Below are 21,583 nucleotides of genomic sequence, written 5' to 3'. Positions count from 1 at the left end.
AAAATAAAAAAGTGTTTACAAAAGTAAAAAAAATCATAAAATAAGAAAAATATAAAAAAAATGAAAGACAATAAGATAAATAAAAATTTAAAAAAGTTAAAAATAAAAAAATAAGAAAAAAGTTAAAACCAATCCTGCACTGAATAAACGCATGCATAGGGCATTATGTGTGTGTGTGTGTGAGTGCTGCCCCCATCCCACTGTGTGCCATAGTGTGGTAGCTGGGCAGCAGCACTCTCTTACACACACAATGAGCAAAAAAGGGAAGGTTCACTTTCCCAAGTAATTTGGGAAGATGGAATTACCTGCTCAAATCTGACCCCCTCTACACACCCTTCCCACTTTAATTACCTTTTGGTGAACAGTCCTTCCCCTCTGCCAATTCGGGTGTACTATCTGTACCCCATACTGCCATCCAGTGCAGCCCTACGCCATGGATTTTGAATTTCGCTCACAAATTGCGAGCACTCGTTGGTCACTCGCGTATTCAGAAGCCACACCTCTGATAAGTCAACCGTACTGAATAAAGATGCCTACAGTTATTAAAGAAAGATTGCTTGATTGAGACAACAATAAATATTATGACAGCTCCCCCCAAAGTCTGGCAGGCATCCCCTAGCCTAGTACTTGCAAATGAGGAAAATGATCAGCTGGGTTGAAGTTACCCCCGCCCCCTCACCTCTTCCCCCACAAAAATATGCAGGTGTCTAAGTCCTTCCACTAAAGAGAGCAGATCAAAGCAGATTAGGATAGCCTGGAAAATGTCTAAACATCAAGCTCTAGCTACTGGCTTACAGTCAGAATACAAAAATATATATATTCATACCCAACTTAAAAAATATGTTTTTCTTCAGTTATTTAATCCTAACTATAATAAGTGAGAAAATAAGTATACAACCCAACGACATTACCTTTAATAAAGCAGCACAGTCAACGTTGCCTGTTTTACTGAAATCCTGACCTGATTATCATTGCCTCGTGCTGTCTTGCTTATTATGTATGATGATGGTGTGTTGTTTATATTAAAACATTATTTCAGAAAACCCATTATGTTCTTAGAACATCACATATGAAGGTGCATTGGTTGTATATTCAGCCAAATTAAAAATAAATAAATGTGGCAGTCTGGCGGTATTAATTGTTCAAGTGAATAAAGTAATTCCTTTTTCCCCCATTTGGACAAAGTTCACATTAAGTTAATACTAAATAATGCAGGGGGTTTTATTGTAAACTCTCTGAAGCATGAACTAATACTTCTGTGTTGATAAAATATTTATATTTGTTATATTGCAGTTTTATCCCTGGCATCAATTGTTCCATGGCACCTTTTCAGATACATGATAACATTTAGGCAGCAACGCTATTGAGTATTGCTCTCCAATACATTTGCATTTCTAACTGCTAACATCTGCTTTCAGATGTTTGTACATACTATAAGTTATTTTTGGAGTATGTTGCTCTAAATAACTGAGTACAGGCTTTTATCTTACTGTAAGAAATTGATGTGAGAGGAAGCAGTACACTGGCATATAAATTGCGTGCTCAAGTTTGCGCACATTCATTTATTTACTAAAGAAGCAGCTTCAAGTTATTATTAGAGGGATTTTATTAAAACCTTCCTTTAGACAATTGAGGGAGTGTGGTCATATGCCTAAGAATAGTCAGAGACTGTGGCCCATGGCCATGCAGTACCTGCTCTATGCTGACAGTAGCAGAGAATTATAGAAAATAATGGAAGTGATCTGTAAAACATTTTATAAGGATCAGTGGCATAAGTTATACTGGTGTATTATAATTAATTACTGTGCAATTGTATATTACTTAAGAGTAATGACCATGTCTTCAGATATTCACCCTCTCAATGTTGGCTCTTATTTGTCAGTACAAAATTGGCCCTGTTTTTTCCAGCTGCATAAAAAGATGTACCTGGCTAATTCAAAAATAGCTTATAATCTGTGTTATCAATGCAAATATTGCATGCAACGTTTCCTTTTTTATTTTTACAAACCATGGTATTTTTATACTTATCACCATAAAATTGTAGGTTAAAGTAAATTAAAATATTAGCATTCAGGTTATTACTCCTTAAAATGTTACTAGGTTTATAATGTGGATAATTTGTGCTGTGCAGGGGATAAAATACCCTCATATACTAATTGCACAGCTATTTGTGAAATTAATTTGATGAGAAAAAATGATTACAGTATAAAATAAAAATACAAAATGATGCAGTTAGAATAACTGAATTTGAAACACTGAATATCTGTTATTTATTTATTTATTTTGTAATCTAAAATATCCCCCTCACACATAAAAGTAATCTGCTTCTCCATCCTAACCTTAATAAATGATAAATCTTTTGTGAATTATTTTTAGTTATTAGATTTATTTACTGCAACCATTGTTTTGTCACAAATAAATGATTGCTGTACTTAGTCAACAAACACATTAGCAGCTATATAAATATTATCTCTATAATAAATGTGTTCCTTATTGCATGGTGTAAGATGCCAAGCAGCCCATGATAAGGCAGAGAACCTCTACTCCAGTGCAGTATGGTGCCACCTAGGGGTGTATGGATAGTACTGTTGTATTGTTTTCATCTATATGTAAACATTCCTATCTGAAATTTTACTGCAAATATTGCGGCAAATTTATACGGGTCTCATTATATTTTATTTCACAGCAGCCATTTTTTAGGAGTCAAAATATGAAAGCATGTTGCTGTATTTTATTTCCTAATAATCTTTTTTTTTTGTGGCAACTAGCCATCATTAAATGGTAAATTAATTCCCCTGCACAGTTACAAATTTTGGAAATGCTGAACTTCGCTCACTGAGCTGCTTCACTGAAATTTGCTCTAAAAATATAACTTTAAAAAAAAAAATTATCTTTATTTACCACTTGCTGATCAGGGTGTTTTCACCCCCTTCCTATCCAGGCCATTTTTCTGTATTCAGCGCTGCGGTACTTTCACTGACATTTATTCCGTCATGCAACGCTCTACTGAAATTAATTTTATACCATTTTTTGGGGACAGATAGGGCTTTATTTCGGTGGTATTTAATCACCACAGGGGTTTTTATTTTTTACTATATAATGAAAAAAGTACCGAACATTTCAGAAAAAAAACCCCCTCTTTTCCCTACGTTATGTTATAAAACAATTATTATTACCCAAATTTTTGTCAAAATATAAAAGACGGGGTCATGTTGGGTAAATAGACACCAAACATCTCAAGCTTTAAAATTGCGTGTGCCCGCGAACTCGCAAAAATTACCATACCCAACATTGGCCATAGGCGACACATTAAAAGCTTTTACCGCTCATCAGTTTAGTGTTATCAGTGATTGATGGCCCTAAAATTATTGCTCTCATTCCGACATTCGCGGCGATATGTTACATGTGCGGCGTATTGGATGCAATCGTCGTTTCCGCACGTAGGCGCACTCGACGCATGTTTGCATGTGTATGTGGGGGGCGGGGGACTTAAAAACATTTTTTTATTACCTTTATATGCGACTTAATTTTTTTTTAATTTTTAAAACTAACTCTTTTAAACCTTTTTTTTTTCACTTAGCGTTATTGCTATCACATGGGGGACTCACAAGCTCCCTTTGTGATAGCCAATTTTCAGTGTCAGATACCTGTTTATGGAGACATCAGGGGGTCTTTAAGACCCCTAATGTCACCTAGGGACCCCCAGAGAAGCTGATGAAGCAAACAACTGCTTCACCAGCTTCTCTCTGGTTTCTGTACCGGAGAGTGACAGAGGAATGCGCAAGTGATGTAATACACATCACTGCCTGCATTCAGAAGAGGTGGAGGAGATCAAACAGAGCTCGTGTACTGAGCTCCGCTTGATCTCCGGCCGCAGAGCTGCCGTGCTGGTCCCGGGCTCGCACCGGGCACATCGGAGCTCGGGATCGCCAGCAGCGGCTGCAACGGAGGGGGGCGCATACCCACACGCATATTACAAGCGATCGGGCGTCTCTACAGACGCCCGAATGCTTGTATGTAAACAGCCATCGCTGGCTGTTTACATTTCAGGCTAATTTCCAGCTCATGTGCGCCGCCTAGCGGCAGGCACGAGCGGAGCGGGTATGGATGTTTAAAAAAGCCCACCCACATTCAAGAAGCCGCTGTCCAGCCGTTTAATTACAACGGCCGGACAGCAGGTGGTTAAAATATTATGCAAACCATAAATAATTTTTTTAGTATGTTTGGCATTATGCCACATTGTATACAGTTTTCATAAACTAATAGTTTGTGGGGAGTCTGGTTTTGCAGCTAAAAATCCATCACTTCCCTGATGGCCTTGCCTCGCAATCAGCTGCAGCGTTGTCAGTCTGTTGTATGTGCTCCTTTGGTTGTCCATCGGGATGCGTATCTGAAAGACTTGTTTGGCAGTCCAACTGAACAGTGAACAGTGAACTGAAGGAGTGCGCATGGCAGGCTGTTGACACTGCTGCAAATTGCGAGGCAAAGGCTTTGCCTCACTTTGTCAATGTGCAACAGGAAGTGCTTTAACTGTGAGGATGTCCAGGTAAGAAATTTTACAACAGGTTCACAAAAAATGACTTGTATATGGTAAATTATATTGCCAAACATGCTGAAAAACAGATTTTGGGTTTACATACGCAGAATGGGGTGTTTGTGGGGTTTTTATTGGGAGGTGTATTTAGGTAGTTTAGTGTTCTTTGTATTTCTGTTGTTTTTTCTTCTTCTGTAATTGATCTCCATTTGTGTACTGTTGATCTATTTTTTTTTTTTACTTGTTTATGTTGTTTCTTTCTGTCCATGAAACCCCCACACAAAATAAGGAGGCTAATATGCAGTTTTTTTGGCACAAAAACAGGTTCAAAATAGTTGAAAGGTGCTTCAGTAACCCTCGGGAGCCATGTAAAATCCATTGCGACCCCAAAAGCCACCTTAATTTTGCCTTGCCTTTTGACATCAATGTATTTGGTCAAAATTACCTAATGCCGCTGGAATCTTTCAGTTTTCACAAAATGTCTTGGGAAATTAATATGGTTAATTATGCTTATACCTAATGGGAACTTTTTTTTTTAAAGGGTGAAGGCCCTGGATTCACTATGTTATGAGTCACCTACCAAATAAGGCATGCAGTCAGTGAAGTTGTAAAATTCTGAATTCTTGTCTTGCATGCTCATTTTAAAGTAGTCACACACTGGCTCTATAGATCGAGAGCTGAGCAATCACAAACCGCTGTCAGTCACCATTCCCCACAGGGATTTACCGTTCCTACATGTGTTCCTCCAGTGCTCATTGGAAGGACAGACTGGGAAGGGGGTGGGCACTGCTGGCTCTTGCTCTAGAGAGGCAGAGCCAGCTGTCAATCAGGCAGTGGGTGGATTTCGACAATATTGTTGAGATCCTACCTGGCTGCAGTGCAGCTCTGAGTTTGGATCAGAGAAGTACATTAGTAAATCCTGTGACCCAAAAGAGAACTAAAGCCAAAACAAGTTGTTGTTTTTTCTCTTTTAAGTGGGTAACTTATTAGTACTAAAGCCAGGATCAGAAAAAAAACTTTAACAAATCAGCAGGTTCACTTTAATAAAAATATTTGCATGCTTTTGTAATACATAATACTTGACTTATGTGCTCCACTGCTTCCTATTTCTTGGTAGAATAAGCTGTTTTTAATGCTTGCTTGGCTCTCGTCCTTTGATGTTTAGGTCCCTGACTTTGAAGTATATAAAATACAAGTAGCGGCACGTTTTCTGTCCTGCAGGTGTTGGGGGGAGACTAATGCCATTAATTTTGTCCTGGCACACACCGTAACTATCAGTTTGCTGCAGGCTGTGGTTTACAAGGAGATAAATTGTCCAGCAATGCATCTCTATCTATTACCAATTTCACATTGCGCTTTATAGGTTTCAAGTGACAATTTGCAAACTGATTCAAGATATCCTCCTCAAGCTTTCATTTGATAAGGTAGTGCATAGCACAGTGACTCGTACGAAAAAAATATAGAAATCAAACTCTAAACTCGGTATTCTGGCTATATTTACATACTGAAAGGTGAAATCTGATTATTTCCTTTGGGTACCTGTGCATTTGGTTCTCATGTTTGGGAGACTCATTTTTTTTCTATGGCAAGTTTGGGAGAGAGGTAAAGCTGACTAGATGGTAAAACAAAACATCATAATTTTTCCTTTGAGCTGCTGCTGTGGCTAAATTCACCATTGCAAGGCTTTATATATAAAATATATAAAGGAACTATTAGCATAGTTCCATTTTTTATTTTCAATACCACTAGAAAAATGGATGGGCCAGTCTGATTGGTTAGGCAATTGATTTATGAACAAGATCCACATATGCAGACCAGTGTTACTACAAAAGCCCTAAACTTGCACTTTTACTTATATTGTGCATTGAAAACAGTGTTGAAGTTTGAAATGGGAAATTTTGCACCTGAAAAACAAATTTCCGCATATTGGTTTTATTATTCATTGCTGTGTTTTATATCTGCAGCCAATAACTGTTCTGTATTTCAGTGTCACTGACTGTATGTCATAGATCCATATGTAACACTGAAATTCTGTGTCTGTGGAGTCTTGAAATTCATTCTTCTCGTGCCGGTTTTGTGTCGCTTTGATAAATGCATTTTAATTTTGAAATGATTTATATTTCAATTCCACAGCAAACCGGAAAAAAGGAGAAATAAAAAATTCTTGATTTTTAATGCATACAAAAATATGAAATAAGATCAGAAACGTTTAAAGTTCCTGTCATGTGCAATCATAAAAAAGCTAATAAAAAAAATGTATTATTGGTTATATTGAAAAAGACTATTAGAACATCTACAGACCTTTCCTGGCTTATCACTGAAAGTCACATTGTTTCCTGAAATATGGTCTAATGGAATGATATCATCAAGCTTTAACTTAAAGTGAATGGAAGGGCAAAACCTTATTTTTAGTTTGGAATAGAGTAGGGAAGGCGCAGGCCCTCTGCCAGATTTTTATTGCAGTCTGTGTCACTCCTATTTGTCCTGGTGACTGCCGTCACAAAAACAGAAAAAAAGAGCAAGTTCCTAATTTTAGAGTTGTCATAAGTGGTTAGGGAAAATCTTTCAATGGAGATGATGTCTGTCTAAGATGGGAATTGCCTTCACTTTTGGGAGATGCCCTCTTATTTCCTGTTGTATCTCCAAGACAGAAAATGAAGAAAAATCTCCCAAGCAGGAATGTATAAATGCCCTGAGGGTTTTTTTAAACCTATTTCCACTCTATCCAAAACTAAGAAAAAAGTTTTGTCTTTACATAAACTTGTTTTTTCTTCAGCATGTGCTGTGTTCTCCTAAATGACCTAAAGTTTATAATGTTCTGAACAATGGTTTACTGGATTGGGTTTCTGTGAAAGCAGCAATGCCAAAACAGCAGTAGTACAATGGCTTTTCTTCTGCTTATCCCCTGAGGTTTTATAAAAGTTCCTTGTTTTCTTAGGGGAACTAATAACATTCTACACAAAGAGGATTTTTACATTAACAAGCGCTATTTTTGTATACTGTGGTAAAAAACAACCACTGAATTTAATGTCTTAAAAGGCAATAGAATTTAGTGTCATAAAAATGTGAAGTAAATATTGTCCGGAGTTTCACACACAGGGTTATACACAAAAGGGTGAAGAGTTTGGAGAAGACAGGAGAAGGGAACAATCTAGGACAACATAGCTGAACTGGAAAGTGAGCTGAATTGGAGAGTTTTTCCAGTTCAGCTATGTTGTCCTAGATTGTTCACTTCTCCTGTCTTCTCCAAACGCTTCACCCTTTTGTGAATAACCCTGACAGTGTTTATATTTTACAGATACTGTATATTAGTTGAAGGGTTAAGGTTAAGTTTTGGGGGTGAGAACTAGTGTTAGGGGTAGGTTATGTGTTTAGGGTTTACTATAGGGGCTGGATTTTGGGGTCATGGTGAGGTTAGAAGTTAAGTTAAAGCAATAAGAATAAATGCTTTTATTCTCTCTGCTCTAAAGCAAACTTCTTAATATGCCCTTAATGGCTTAACGGGGTTCTAAACCCTCCCGTTTTTTTGTCCTATATCTACTGCTATCAAGCAGTAGATATAGACAAACAGTTTTTTTTTTAAAAACTGCTTTCACAGCGGTTTAAACTTACCTTATTTTCGCTGAACGCTCGAGGAAACAAAACTGTTCGGGCAGCTGCAAAGCATCTTGGGGCTGGCGAATGCGCAGTTTGGATTCTCGGCTGGGAGAAGGGCAGAGACGCAAGGTAAGTCTATGGACGTGTGCACCCGCATGCAGACACCGTGGGATCAGAAGTGCCAGCAAGCAGAGAGGAGTCAGCGCTGGATCGGAGAGCCGCTGGAGGGACAGATGAAAACATCAGTAAAGAAGAAGAAGATCTAATTAAGAGACATCATTTAAAGGTAAGTGCTGACATTAACATTGGGGGGAGGGAAAAAAATTATCCTTTAATGCCACTTTAAGGCTTAAATGCTGAAGGAAAACGTAGGTGTTTTTTGAAAACGCTTCACGGGATAAACATTTGGGGAGCTGTAGTTTTGCAGTAAGGAGCATTTGTTCAGCTCTTTTAGCAGCATTGATTTATTGCCCTGGGAACGTCCACTTGAGCACACCAGATGGATATTAAACCTGTATGCAGGGCCGTATTTCCCACAAGGCCAACCGAGGCTCGGCCTTGGGGTGTGGAATTCCTATCTCCCGATGCCTGGGACATGCAGTTCCAGGAGCTGGGCGGGTAGTTGTTTTCTACATTTAGCCCTGCTTTGGGCAAGCAGGGCTACATTTACAGCGAGAAGCCGCCGCTTGTTTTGTACAAGTCATCCCGGCAATGTCGCCGAGATCACTTGTATGCAGCCTGCATACAGGGGGGGTGCAATAAGGAACCTGGCATTGGGGCAGCAGAGAGAGTTAATCCGGCCCTGCCTGTATGCCTAACACAGTCAAAAATTCCAGTGCGTCTCCTCAGCTATAGGCTGATAAGACAGCTAAGGTTTGTATTTCTGCAAAAAACTTTATTCAATTCATTTAGGGATATAGAGTAATTGTGTGCAGGAGCATTAACAATGTTATCATATAAACTATTGTTGTGGCTGTTATTATTTATTGATAATATTGTTATTAGTACTACATTTTGTTACTGACTACTAGACCACCTCTTTCAGCACTTACTTACTATGGTATTGGGAGGGCTTAAGCTGGCCATACACCTTTAGATTATCTGCAGATTTTCTATGGTCAGAAAAAGTGTAACAGATTCCTCTATCTACACTTAACTGTGTGGATGGAGGAATCTCCCGCTGGGCCAAGGTTCAGTATCTTGCTAGTCAGCCCTGTTGTCTGTCAAAATACCTGAACAATCTGAGTGGATGCAGGCATTGTTCAGGTGTTTTGAGAGCCAGCGGGGCGGTCCAGCAAGATACTGAAGCCTGGCTGAGTGGGAGATTCCTCCATGCACACAGTTTGGCGTAGATGAAGGAATCTGTTGCACTTTTTCCATCTGACCATAGAAAATCTGCAGATAATCTAAAGGTGTATGGCCAGCTTTAGACTCTACTCTAAGACAGTTCTCCTGCTGCCTGAACGTGATGAAATTGTACTTTGATGTAAAAATCAAGACAATATTGCCAAAAGAAGTTTAAAAATGTATCTGGTCCATAGGGGGGTGTACAGGTGTGAGAGCTGAAGTGAATAAATGATGAAACATGTGATATCTATTTTAGATGCTATTTGTTTTGTTGGTAAAACCCTAAACAGTTGCAATACATTTACAATATGGAACTGATTCAACTATTGAACTCATGACAAGTTCCCCTGAGGTATATGTACCTCCAATTGAAAACCAGAACTCTAGCTCACAGGATACATAGTGGATGCATTGGTTGTAATGGTGGTAGTTCCTTCTTCCATAAAACTGATTGATTTATGCACAGTGATCTATTGGTGGCGTCAGAAAGAAATATTACATTCTAACAAAACACAACCAGTAATCTGACCCAAGAATGCACTGCCACACTCACTGGGACCTCTTACTGTACCAGCTGTCATAAAGGTCATGCATCTTCAGTTCCCAGTGCTCATGGGCAACTAAGGGAATATAGTTATGTCACTCCCCTCATCCCATCAGGGAATGGCTAGTATTTATTGATAAAAATACTAGATGTTTGCTGAATGGCCACTGTGCCATTTTCACAGCAAAGGGAAATTCGCTATATATTAGTTTCACCTTTTAAGTTGCATTAGTGAAATAAATGAACTTTTGCACGATATTCTAATTTTTCGAGTTTCACCTGTATATACTTATATTGGGCCAAGCTGTACCAATGTAAGTATACATCAATATTTAAACCTGCAGTTCAGCTTTAAAGAATGAACTAAGTACTGTTTACTTATGAAACACTCACATAATGTAACAGCATCATATGTTTACACGAACAGAGCTCTTTTGTAAACAAAACAATGCAAAAGAATCTGAAAGTGTTAAATGGCTGTTTATATAAAATTTCAATCAATAGTATCAGACAGGATTCCTTTCCAAATGGTATATAAATACATTTTTATTTTGAGTATAAAAGTTCCCATCTGGTCGTTTAACTTTCACATCTCATGCACTGACACGTAGCAACAAGCACTTCAGTCTGAATTTTGTAGCAGGTTATGTCATGCTATTTTCTCATTTTGCAGTATATGCTTCTCTATTTATTTCCAGGGCAGCAAACTTCAAGAACTTCACGTTTATTCAACTGAATGAGGAATTCTCCCGTGGCAAAGGATTAGATGTAGGAGCTCGCGCTTGGAAAGGAAACAATGTCCTTCTGTTTTTTTGTGATGTGGATATCTACTTCAATGCAGAGTTCCTGAACACATGCAGAATAAACACTCAGCCAGGTATGATCTTTCCGGCTGTGATAGAAGTATCTAGTATGACCATATGACTATTTATCCTCAGCATAATGGTTTATAATTTTTGCAATAACATTTTGCTTTGAGCACAATTGGTATACATGCAGTCCTGCTCTCAAGAGAAAAGAGGCATTATATTTTTTATCTGTGTCTCCTGAATGATGAGTAAAGCTAAGTGGCACTTAGGTCTGAGAACAATACTTAGAAAAAAGTAATTTCAATTAATTCAGACCAGGAATATTGAAGAATTTTTCAATACGTTGAGGAACTTTATATATTTTTTTTTTATATATATATTACACAGTATATATGTGTGTGTGTGGTTTTTTTTTTGTCATGTTTGATGAGAATAGATCTATGTTTATCTGAAGCTTGTTCAAAATGACTTACTATCAATTGACTCATGCCAGCTTTCACTAGGGAGAGCCAAGTCTGACAGCCAGGGGTGGTTGGCTGCAATTCAATCTCCCTAATGTATCTGTGCAGCAGCATCACTCCTAGGGAGATAAATAAAAAGGAAGTGTCCTATGTACCTCATTCTACAGGGGACTTGTTCTCCTGCTCTGCTAGGATCATCCCAGCGCACACACCAGACTCAGAGTCCCCAACCTCAGGTCTTTATCTCTCCTTCTCAATCCTGCTTGCTCCTCTCTGAGCTGTACATTATGCAGCTGTATTAAACATTCTGTTGTGATGTGTATCAATAAAGAGCTTGACATTGTGACTGATGGGGGGCAGTTGGTATGATCTGACACTCTACAGAGAAAGCTAATAAATTTAGAGCTAGATCTCTGCAAAAAGAAGTCTATCAATGAAGAGGCTAACATAGTAGAGCAGGGGTTGCAGCAGTTGGTAGGATTCAACACTTGCTAGAAATGTCACATTTCTATTCATTTTAATTCACTGAAAGAGCAAAGAAAATATGATTAAGTACACATTTTCTGTTGTCACAGTATTGAATAAAGGATAATAATAATATAGATTATAGATTATAAGAAGTCAAACCGACTGACAAGTTCTCTTTAAAGTGTATGTAAAGCCATTTTTTATGGAAGAGTTAAGCCCCTTTTTTTTACTGTCTGTGACCCGCTAGGGATCTATCCCTTCACTTCCTGTCCTGGAAATACAACAGGAAGTGAGACGAAATCCCTCCAATGTGAACAGAAATCCCATCTTAGCGAGTTGTCATAGGAATCCCAATTGGAGAATTTTCCCTCACTGCTCTGGTGACAGCTCTAAAATTTTGGATTTCCCATCACTTTCCGTATTTGTGACAGTGACAGTTGTCGCCAGGACAAATAGAAGGGTAAATGTGCCCATCGGGGATGCAGACCGCAATAAAAACCTGAGAGGAGGAGGTCTTGCCCTTCCTCCTCTATTCTAAACAAAAAAATGCCTTTACATACATTTGAAACAGTACAGTAAAATATATCAAAATATATGCGGGCAACAGTAGCAGGCAACATAAGATAGAGTCCTATTTATTTTTTTATGCAGCAATTGGCACTGCAGTTATAACTGAAATTTATAACTTAAGACACTATGGAAGTCTGTGTCTCCCTGGGCCACTTTTATTATTTTACTGCCTGAAACCAAATATCTTCCTGGCTAGACAGTTTTGTGTATCTCATATACCATACAAAAAGTTTATTGCTCAGTATATGAAACAGTAATTTCTTATGGATTTATTAATTTAAACTAACAAGACAAAGAAAAATTATAAGACCATTTATAACTAGAGACTATGGACGTCTGCATTCCCCTGGGCCACCTTTTCTTTTTCCCTTTATGAGCTCATATCTTTTTTGCCAGACAGTTTTGTGAAGCTAATGTACTGTAAAATAAGTATATTGCTTATATAATGAAATGGTTTTAATGGATTTATTAATGTAAACTAACATGACAAATTACAATTATACGATTAGAAAACAAGGAGCAGTTTCCCTGCTTCGTTGAATTTTGCCACAGTCAGCCATGACCTATGTGTCCCTTAGACAAATTAAGCCTGGCTAGCTGATTTTTGCAGTTCTTCTTACTTTTATTTAGCTAGAACCCTGTTTGTAAATGCTTAACTGAAACATATGCTTATGACAACTGCATTTTTTCTGTTCTCTGTAGGAAAAAGAGTTTTCTATCCGGTCCTTTTCAGTCAGTACAACCCAGCGATAATTTATGGGCATCATGATGCAATTCCCTCCATTGACCAGCAGCTGGTAAGTGATTTGTGGACACCCTCGGGTCCTTAGTGTAGTCTGTATGGCCTCTTTTCTTGCACTTGGTGTGTCTTATATGCAAGCCTTGGCCAAGTCAAACAAGGAGGTGTATGCAATTTATGTGCTGAGCACTGATATTTATGAAAGTCATAACATCTTTTCCAGAAGGTAGTAGAGTGTGACTTTAGTTTAGACTGTGGTCCAGAAGCAACATCATCCACCGTCTGCAATGACTGATATCCTGTGTAATGGCCCACATTATTTTTAGCTAGAACATCAAGGCTATTTTATTGCAGCAGACGTAGCAGTGCATAATCCTGTTTGGGCTTCACCAGTGATCCAAATACATAAACAAAGAGAGGTTTCTTAGTGCTCTACCTACAAACACTACATGGATAGCCATATCGCTCATAAATCAACTACAGGACAAGAAAGAGTAAATCCGGTTTAAGCCTAAGACAGTAGCACTGGGAAAGTGTAACATTATCTCTATTCATGTTCTGTGTTACCAACATACAAATTATGTTGCATACAAATTACATAGTGATAGAACTGGGAAGTCTTTTTATCTAGGTAAATCAGTGCCCCATTTGCCATTTACCGGGCTGAAATAAGAAGTTGTATCTATTCATGAAAGAAAAAAAGAAAAAAAAAGCCAGTATAGCTTGAGAGAGATATCTCTCTCGATCTATACGAGCTGTCAGAATGCCGGCAAAAGCCGGCATCTGTGTCCGCTTTGCTTTGACTCTCAGACACCCGATATTAAGGTATCGAGTGTCTGAAAAAGGTTAACCCTTTCATTAATGAATGCCTCTGTAGTAAGGGCATCCATTAATGAATGTTAAAAGCTGATTCTCAGCGGTTAACAGCCCTCTAAAGCAGCAAGTAACTCGTCACGTACAGTGTACGTGACAAGTCATTTGGTCCCTTTGTGGCTGGACGTACAGTGTACGTCTCCCGTCACGAAGGGGTTAAGGAAGAAAGGGTACATCTGTTTAGCATTTGAAAAGGTTAGGGTTTTGAGGAATTTTGCGATAAATTAATTAAATACAGTAACAGTAGCAATTTCTAAAGTACTTGTAAGACATCACTATGTGGACCGATTTTAAACAGCATTAAAAACCAGGGTTTAAGGTTCATGTCTTTTTTACCGTTTTGGAAAGCTTTATTAATTCTTTGAGCATACCTAGATACAGTTACTGCATTGTTTTTCTATGACCAAATGATATTGTAAAAGGCTCTTGTGTCATAATATAATAATAGATAACTGTAAGTAATTAGATTGTAATATGTATAGTGTGATGCAAGTGGTAGAATGTTTCTATTTACAAGGTAACTTTGAACAGGACAGTGAAACTGGCTGAAGATCTTTGTCACTTTTTAGAGCTTTGTAAAGGAGACCTAAATGTTATGGATTTTATGTAACTTTATTTTTTTCGGTTCTTGCCCTTTGATAATTTTGTAATTGGATAAAATTAAAGTGGGAGTTTTATTCCCTGCCTGTTCTTTGCTGCTCTCTCTGACACCGGCATAAAGATCTCTCCCACCTCATTCCTGCTTTGGCATTGCTGCTCTGCTGTGAGTAGAATTTCAGAGCTCTCTTTCCTACAGTCTATTCACCCTATATGTCTCTTGATAATCCAGTGGAGGCTACCTCTGCTCTGTTTTTATTATGGGCTGACTAATGTGCAAAAATTATCTTTTTTTGTACACCTATTTCTATTTTTTTTTTAAATAACATTTTTTCATTTGAAAGTGAAACTTTATATCGCAGTCAAACTATTAAAAGAGTGACACTGCAGATGAGCACTGCAGCCTAAAAGTGTCAAGTGTCTGCAGGATGAAGGCTTTCATTTTTGTCAATGGAGCCTTCAGCCTGCATGTAATCAAAATGTCACAGCTGCCATGATCGGCAGGGTTGTCAACCATCTGTTGATTCATGGAAAGTTTGTCTAATTAGGTAACCCTTTGCCTTACCCACCATTGCACTCTAGACAGGGAGAAAGCTCCAAGTCAGGTTCAGGGGCCTGAGGCAGGAGAAACAGCAGTTGACTCCAGTGAGAACTCCTGCCCAGCATCTCATTCATACTGGATCCCAATCTGCTGCTGTATCCCTTAGCAATGGCAGAGCAAAGCAGAGACCCCTAGCAACCTGGCCTGGCAAAGTTTAAAAACAAGAACTTGAGTACAGTAGAGTCAGGATGCACCTGTTCTGCAGGGGGAAGATGGAGGAAACTGTCCACTTTGCAGTAAGTTAAAATTACATCTGAATTGACTTCTACCCTAAATCAGTTACGTGTAAAAAAAAAAGTGATTTTTTTTTTTTTACTGTTCACAGACTGAAGAGAGAGATCTGTAATGCAAGTCTGCCTGTCATTAATATTTCAGTACTCTCTTGGCATCTGTCTGCAGCATTGGCACTATAGGGGGAGGTTGAGGGGCACCATAGCTACATTGTTCACACTTTGGTGACCTCAGGCAATTCCTTGCAACACATCTGTCGCATCTAATGCTCTTGTCCTTTAAGGGCCATGACACACTGGCGACCATGTGGTTAGTTACAACGCTACAGAATGTCAAACTGCAGAGACAGCTCACTCATTCAGCCAGTTAGGGAACAGTTCATAGAAGTCCACAGGTATTCACCTGTATTTCACTGCTCTACATAGCGATCCTGTTTCTGCTGAGTTGTTGCTAGTGACAGGATCGTTACTGTAACATGGCCCTAATTGTCTTTTGTATTGTATCAGAGGTTTTTGGAAACTTGCACTGTAAAAGAGAAGCATGCCTCAGCTGGCACTGCACTGTTTCGCCATGTCTGTTATACTTTACCCTTACCGATTAGGCTATTCCTACTTATCCGCATTCGGTTTTAGTAACAGCCAGTGCTCGAGTTTTTATGTAAAGTACAGCTATTCTGAATTTAACCGTTGTATTAGTGATTTATCCCTTAAGCAGACACAATCACCGCAGGCAGTCTTTATCAGATAACTGAACTCACCAAATACCTTTTCATTCACGGGGATCATCTTTTTAAAGCAGCAGGGTTACAGCAGACAACAGGATGTAGCAGATGATTAGAAAGACAGTATTTGCAAGTCAAAAGACGGTATTGCTTTCCCCCATGCGAGCATACAACATGTGGCCGTGAGACAAACAGCCATTATACCAAAAAGACTACTTGGACAAGAAAGGAAGTACATCACACACAAGGGGAGGGAATACAGAAAAAGATGGTGCAATAACCAAAATGACCACAAGATGGCAGTATAGGAACCAACTATACTAATGCCAACAAACAATGGCTTAAAGGAGAACTATGAGGTGAGTGTTTTTCACTCATCCTCATAGTTCAAGCCGACCTGTGACAATGAGACTGTCACAGGTCGGCTCAGTAGATCGGGAAGTGAGCGAACACATACCGGCGTTCGCTCACTTCTCGATCCTTCTCACTTCTCGATCCTTGGACTATTGCTTTATTATACTTTGGAGTGCTGGTGACGTTATTTCTCTTTCTGATTCTATCACGGTGCCATCCGTGGTCACTACAAGTACCAACCCGGCCGTACGGGTCTTTTCTGTTCGGTAAGGAGTGCAGCAAGATCTCTTGATTTCTCACTTCTCGATCCTGTCGCGGCTCTCTGCCGTGACAGGGGAGGCACTGGATTCCCCCCTCCCCGCTCCAATCCTCCAGCGCTGACTGGCGGACGGGGGAGGGGGCGGTTACAGCTGGCTCTGCCTCTAGATAGGCAGAGCCAGCTGTCACTCACGCAGCTGGGCGGATCCAGACATAATTGTAGCTGTAGCTCACAGTATACTGAGCTTAGGGTGACGGGAGGACGCTAGTTTGTGTCCTCCAGTTACCCTAAGGAGAACTATGGGGAAAAGCCCTAACCCCATAGTTCTCCTTTAAGGAAAATTAACTATGTAAATTGTAATATGAATAGTAACCATGACTATGCATTGTATTATATTCTCATACAATAGATGTAACAGCACAAATGCAGTTTACTTGTTGAGGGTATTTTTAGCTACCACAGTTTATAGTGTGTAAACATTGATTGGTTTAGTTTGTAATATGTGTTATTTTATATTTAACATTGTCTGTACATTTTCCAAGTAAAAAAATCATGGATAGTTGGCAACCCTGGTGATCAAGAACCACTCTAATTGGTGGGGGAGCCCAGTTGTCACAGTATGGATTGAGAACCAGCAGCCATGTACAGTGTCGGCTGCTGACTCTCAAAGGGGAAAATGAATATATAAACCTATCCTTGGCAAGAGCCAAGCGTTAAAGTAACACTAAACTCAGGAGTTAAATCTTAAAAATGCATTCTAGTACCCTAGCTATTAATAAAAATGTGTCTTATTTGCGTATCACTCAGCTGTAGATCCTTTAGGCTGGGTTCACACCTAGGCGTATCCAATATGCACGTTTGTCGCGCGTTTCGTGCCGCAAGTTTTTACCGCGATTCCCTGTAATAAAAACGCGTGACAAGTGCGCGTCTCCGAGGGTTGCCTGGCTGTGTCCCAATGGATATGCACGGCAAATACGCCCCAAAGAAGCTCCTGTCATTCTTCGGGTGCAGGGCGTTTTGCAGCGCATTCCTGCACGCTGTAAAACGCCCAGGTGGGAACCATGCCCATAGGCAATCATTGGTTTTCACATGTTGAGCATTTTACAGAGCGTAGGAACACGCTGTAAAACGTCCAGGTGTGAACCAGGCCTAAATCATCCCTAAATTGGTGCTGACACTGTCCTTCCTTCTGGAGGGTGGCTACTTTTGTTCCCCACAGTCCCTGTGTGTGTTGTGAAGTAGTTACCACTCCAAGCTCGCTCCTGTGATTAACTACAATCTCAATACAAATAAGTAAGCTAAACATGAGATTGTAGTCAATCACAGGAGTGAACCTGGAGCAGTGGCTACTTACAACACAGACAGGGACCATGGGGAGCAAAAGTAGCCACCCTCCAGAAGGAAAGACAGTGTCTATATGAATTCAGAAATGATTTGAGTATCTACAGCTGAGTGATAGACACATAAGGTACATTTTTAATAACAGTTAAGGTATTTGAATACATTTTTGAGATGTAACTCCTAAGTTTAGTGTCACTTTAATGTTAATATACAGATTTGCAGGGAAAGCATGCAGACTGAACAATGTAATTATAAGGAAGGATCATAACTAATGGAAAGTTAGTAGGAATATGTGCACTGCCTAGGTTACAATGGCCTGCCATCTGAAACAAATATGATGATGTTACTGTTATGTTGCTATTATTTGGTATAATAAGGTATCTTTCCAATGATGCTGTATGTTTAACGCGGAAGGGAACATAGCTTTTACTAATCTCAGTGAACACATACATTGCTAAGTGAACAGTCGCAGCTCCTTTAGTAAATCAACCCTAATGTGTCTGGCAATGTATTAGGTGCAGAAAAGAAACGTTGTGTGCATAATGGACCAATACAGTAAATTATGTAATAGTAATTATTTAATGTGCATTGAGAGTTAAAGGTTAGAAGAAGAAATGTATTTCCAAGAGCTAATGGATATGCCGTCTTATCATTCATGCACACTGTATTTTACACTGATTCAGATAGCTTCATGGGCAACATTCCAGGTCATTCAGATTATTACTTGAAAAAAGCTAGCCTCATAGCCTTCAAAGTTCCTCTACCAGAATAATTCAGCTATGCATTTGCCATTTTAAACATAGCTTCTTAAATATGATGGTGTTAATAACCATACACCTAATATCATTTGAATTTAGCAGTAATTCAGATTTACAGTTGCTCCCAGGTATGATTTCTGCTCTGTATAAATAGCTGCTTACTCCATATCCGTAACGGTTTGTTACGCATCCATACATGAAAAAATGGGACAGGACGCTTGGAATCGCTATAACTAGGGAACAATGGGAAATGATTTGGAGGGCGGCAGCTAAATCATCTATCTGCTCTGTTTATAAGGAAAACCAATATAAAATACTATATCAGTGGCACTACACTCCGTTTTTCTGCACTCTATTTTTCAGAACGTGTCTCCGGACTGCTGGAGGGGAGACGGCCAGATTGGATCACTATATCATATTTTTTGGTCTTGTCCCCGACTGCATACTTTCTGGAGAACGGTACAGGATACTTTGGAACGGCTGTTGCAGACATCCCTTCCCTTAACACCTATTAATTACCTGCTGGGTCTTCCGTTCCCGCACCTTAATAAACACGACCGCAAACTGGCCTCCCATGTATTGACAGCGGCACGTTGCCTTATAGCTTTACAATGGAAGCGATCATTGCCTCCCAATGCAGTGGAGCTTTACCAACGTATTAAAGAGGTGCAGGGTTTGGAATACTTAACAGCAAGATTGAACAATATGCTACTGACCTATGAAAAGATTTGGAGTGCTTGGTATTCTATGGAGGACAGATTAATCATACCGGGATAATGAGCTATTTGTAGTGCAGGGAGTTGGAGGTGGGCTCTGGACTGACGGGAACTGATACAGGTTCTTTGAATCAGGGCGGAGAATAAAAAGGGAACACAGGGGGTGACTGGACCCTAGGCCAGGCTGCAGGATGCTATCTTTGACAGGATGTAATTTTGGTATTAGAGTGGAATGAGGCAATTTTTTACCTTTTATCTTTTTATTATTATTTCCAATTTTATCTTTATTTTTCTTTTCGTTTTTCTTTTCATTTATATTATTTAAACTTTGGTTATGTTTTTGACTTTGCCTTATACGTATACTGAATTTGAAGTATATTGTTTAACACTGTTTTATGGTTACCTTTTGCTTTGCAACTTTGGGTTATACAATTCTTCACCCATAGTAGAATGAAACAATGGGAGCTGTGAGAAAGCTATTCCGAAAATGTTATATCCCTTGATGCTCCTTTGCTACTGTTTTGCATAGTGGATTTTAATGTATGCAGTGTGGAATACTAGTCTATGAGTACAACTTTGCAATGTGGGAAATTGTTTAGATAATTGTATATTTTTGGATATCTATGGTTTATTCTTACTACTAAACCTGTAATGTTTTGATTCCACTACACTGAAATATTGTATACCGTGTACAACAAAATAAATAAAAAAGGCTGTTATTCAAAATAAAAAAGAAAGCAGGATGTGATGTATATTATATCACTTCTGCGTTTAGCTGTCATTCCCGGCTACGGAAGCCGGGGAGAAGCAGATCCCTGCTTCATCAGCTTTTCTGGGGGTCCCTAGGTGACATTAGGGGTCTTGGAGACCCCTGATGTCTCCAAGAAGAGGACCTGTCATGTAAATTGGCTATCAGATAGGTGGTTTCATAGCCCCCTATGTGATAGCAATATAGTTGAGTGTAAAAAAAAAAGGTTAAAAAAATAGTTACACATATATATATATATATAAAAATATATATATAAACATAAGCTTTAAAACTTAAAATAAAAAAGTATCCTGAATCATTATAGTTTCTTTTAAATGTACTTTCATTTGTAATACACACAAGAGCCAACCGCCAACCTGTTTAGGTCAGTCCATATTGTCCATTCCTTCTCCCTGAAATAATGTTTGAACACTTCTAAAAAAAACAAACATTATCATTATGTAAATTATTGATACCAGAGCCAGACAAAGCAGAGGAATAGTATCATCTATGCCTCTGTTAATATTACCCAAGCATTTTTTATTGACAGCAAACCCTATTACATTATAGGGTTCGATCCACAAAGGTGCTGAATGCAGAGAACCATCCCAAAGTTGTTTTGCGAGAGTAATGGCTAATACCAGCCAACTGGTTTCCTGTAGGTGGGGGATGCAGCAAATAGGACAGTCACCCATATATTAAGTGTTTGGACAGCAAAAACAACACTAACCACACACAATGTTTCTAGTAGATGTCATTGTTACATAGCAAAAGTGACTACTGTGAGTGCAGACAGCAGGGTAATCTGAGTGGCAGGCAGTTACAAAAATGAGTGCTCTCATAGACTGCATGAATGATTTACTTAAAGTCCACTTTAAGATAAATCTTCCTGGAATATTCTAATAGGAGTTTTGTACTGCTTCTAATAGCACAGTTAAGCAAACAAATCACACTTTAGACAAAAGCCTATTGGCAAATTGTATGTGTGCATTTCACTGAAGATAATTTGCCAGAAAGTTAATAAAAATGTGTTTTTTAAATCATTAAAGGATAGATGTGGGAATAGACGGAGAAATATACAGTATGATAACACACAGATGACTTCCTGTGCAGTGATGCTATACTAATGCTGCCAACTGTAATGTTAAAGCTAAACTCTGTGTATATGTATGCAAATATATTCCCAGACAGCCAAAACAAATTAAGAAAAAGTCCTTTGTTTGCACCATATGCCTTTGCAAACTAGTAGGTTACCTTTTAGTGACATCATCACTGTGCTGAACAAAGGCCGTGCAAAGGACAGAGCTGTGGGGGG

The 21,583-nt window shown here is 38.9% G+C and overlaps 1 protein-coding gene across 1 annotated transcript in view; it reads left to right on the top strand.

Moving 5' to 3' along the window:
• CSGALNACT1 (chondroitin sulfate N-acetylgalactosaminyltransferase 1) overlaps positions 1 to 21,583 on the top strand; it is a 106,968-nt gene that overhangs the window by 61,030 nt on the left and 24,355 nt on the right. The window contains exons 4-5 of the mRNA XM_018576835.1: positions 10,721 to 10,899; positions 13,033 to 13,127. Coding sequence (XP_018432337.1) covers positions 10,721 to 10,899; positions 13,033 to 13,127 — 274 coding nt within the window. The remainder of the gene's footprint in view (positions 1 to 10,720; positions 10,900 to 13,032; positions 13,128 to 21,583) is intronic.

Source organism: Nanorana parkeri, unplaced genomic scaffold (genome assembly GCF_000935625.1).
Source record: "Nanorana parkeri isolate BGI_ZX_2015 unplaced genomic scaffold, ASM93562v1 scaffold78, whole genome shotgun sequence".
In the NCBI taxonomy this organism is placed as follows: domain Eukaryota; kingdom Metazoa; phylum Chordata; class Amphibia; order Anura; family Dicroglossidae; genus Nanorana; species Nanorana parkeri.
The sequence above is the reverse complement of the archived record's forward strand: the minus strand, read 5'-3'. Positions and strand labels throughout refer to the sequence as shown.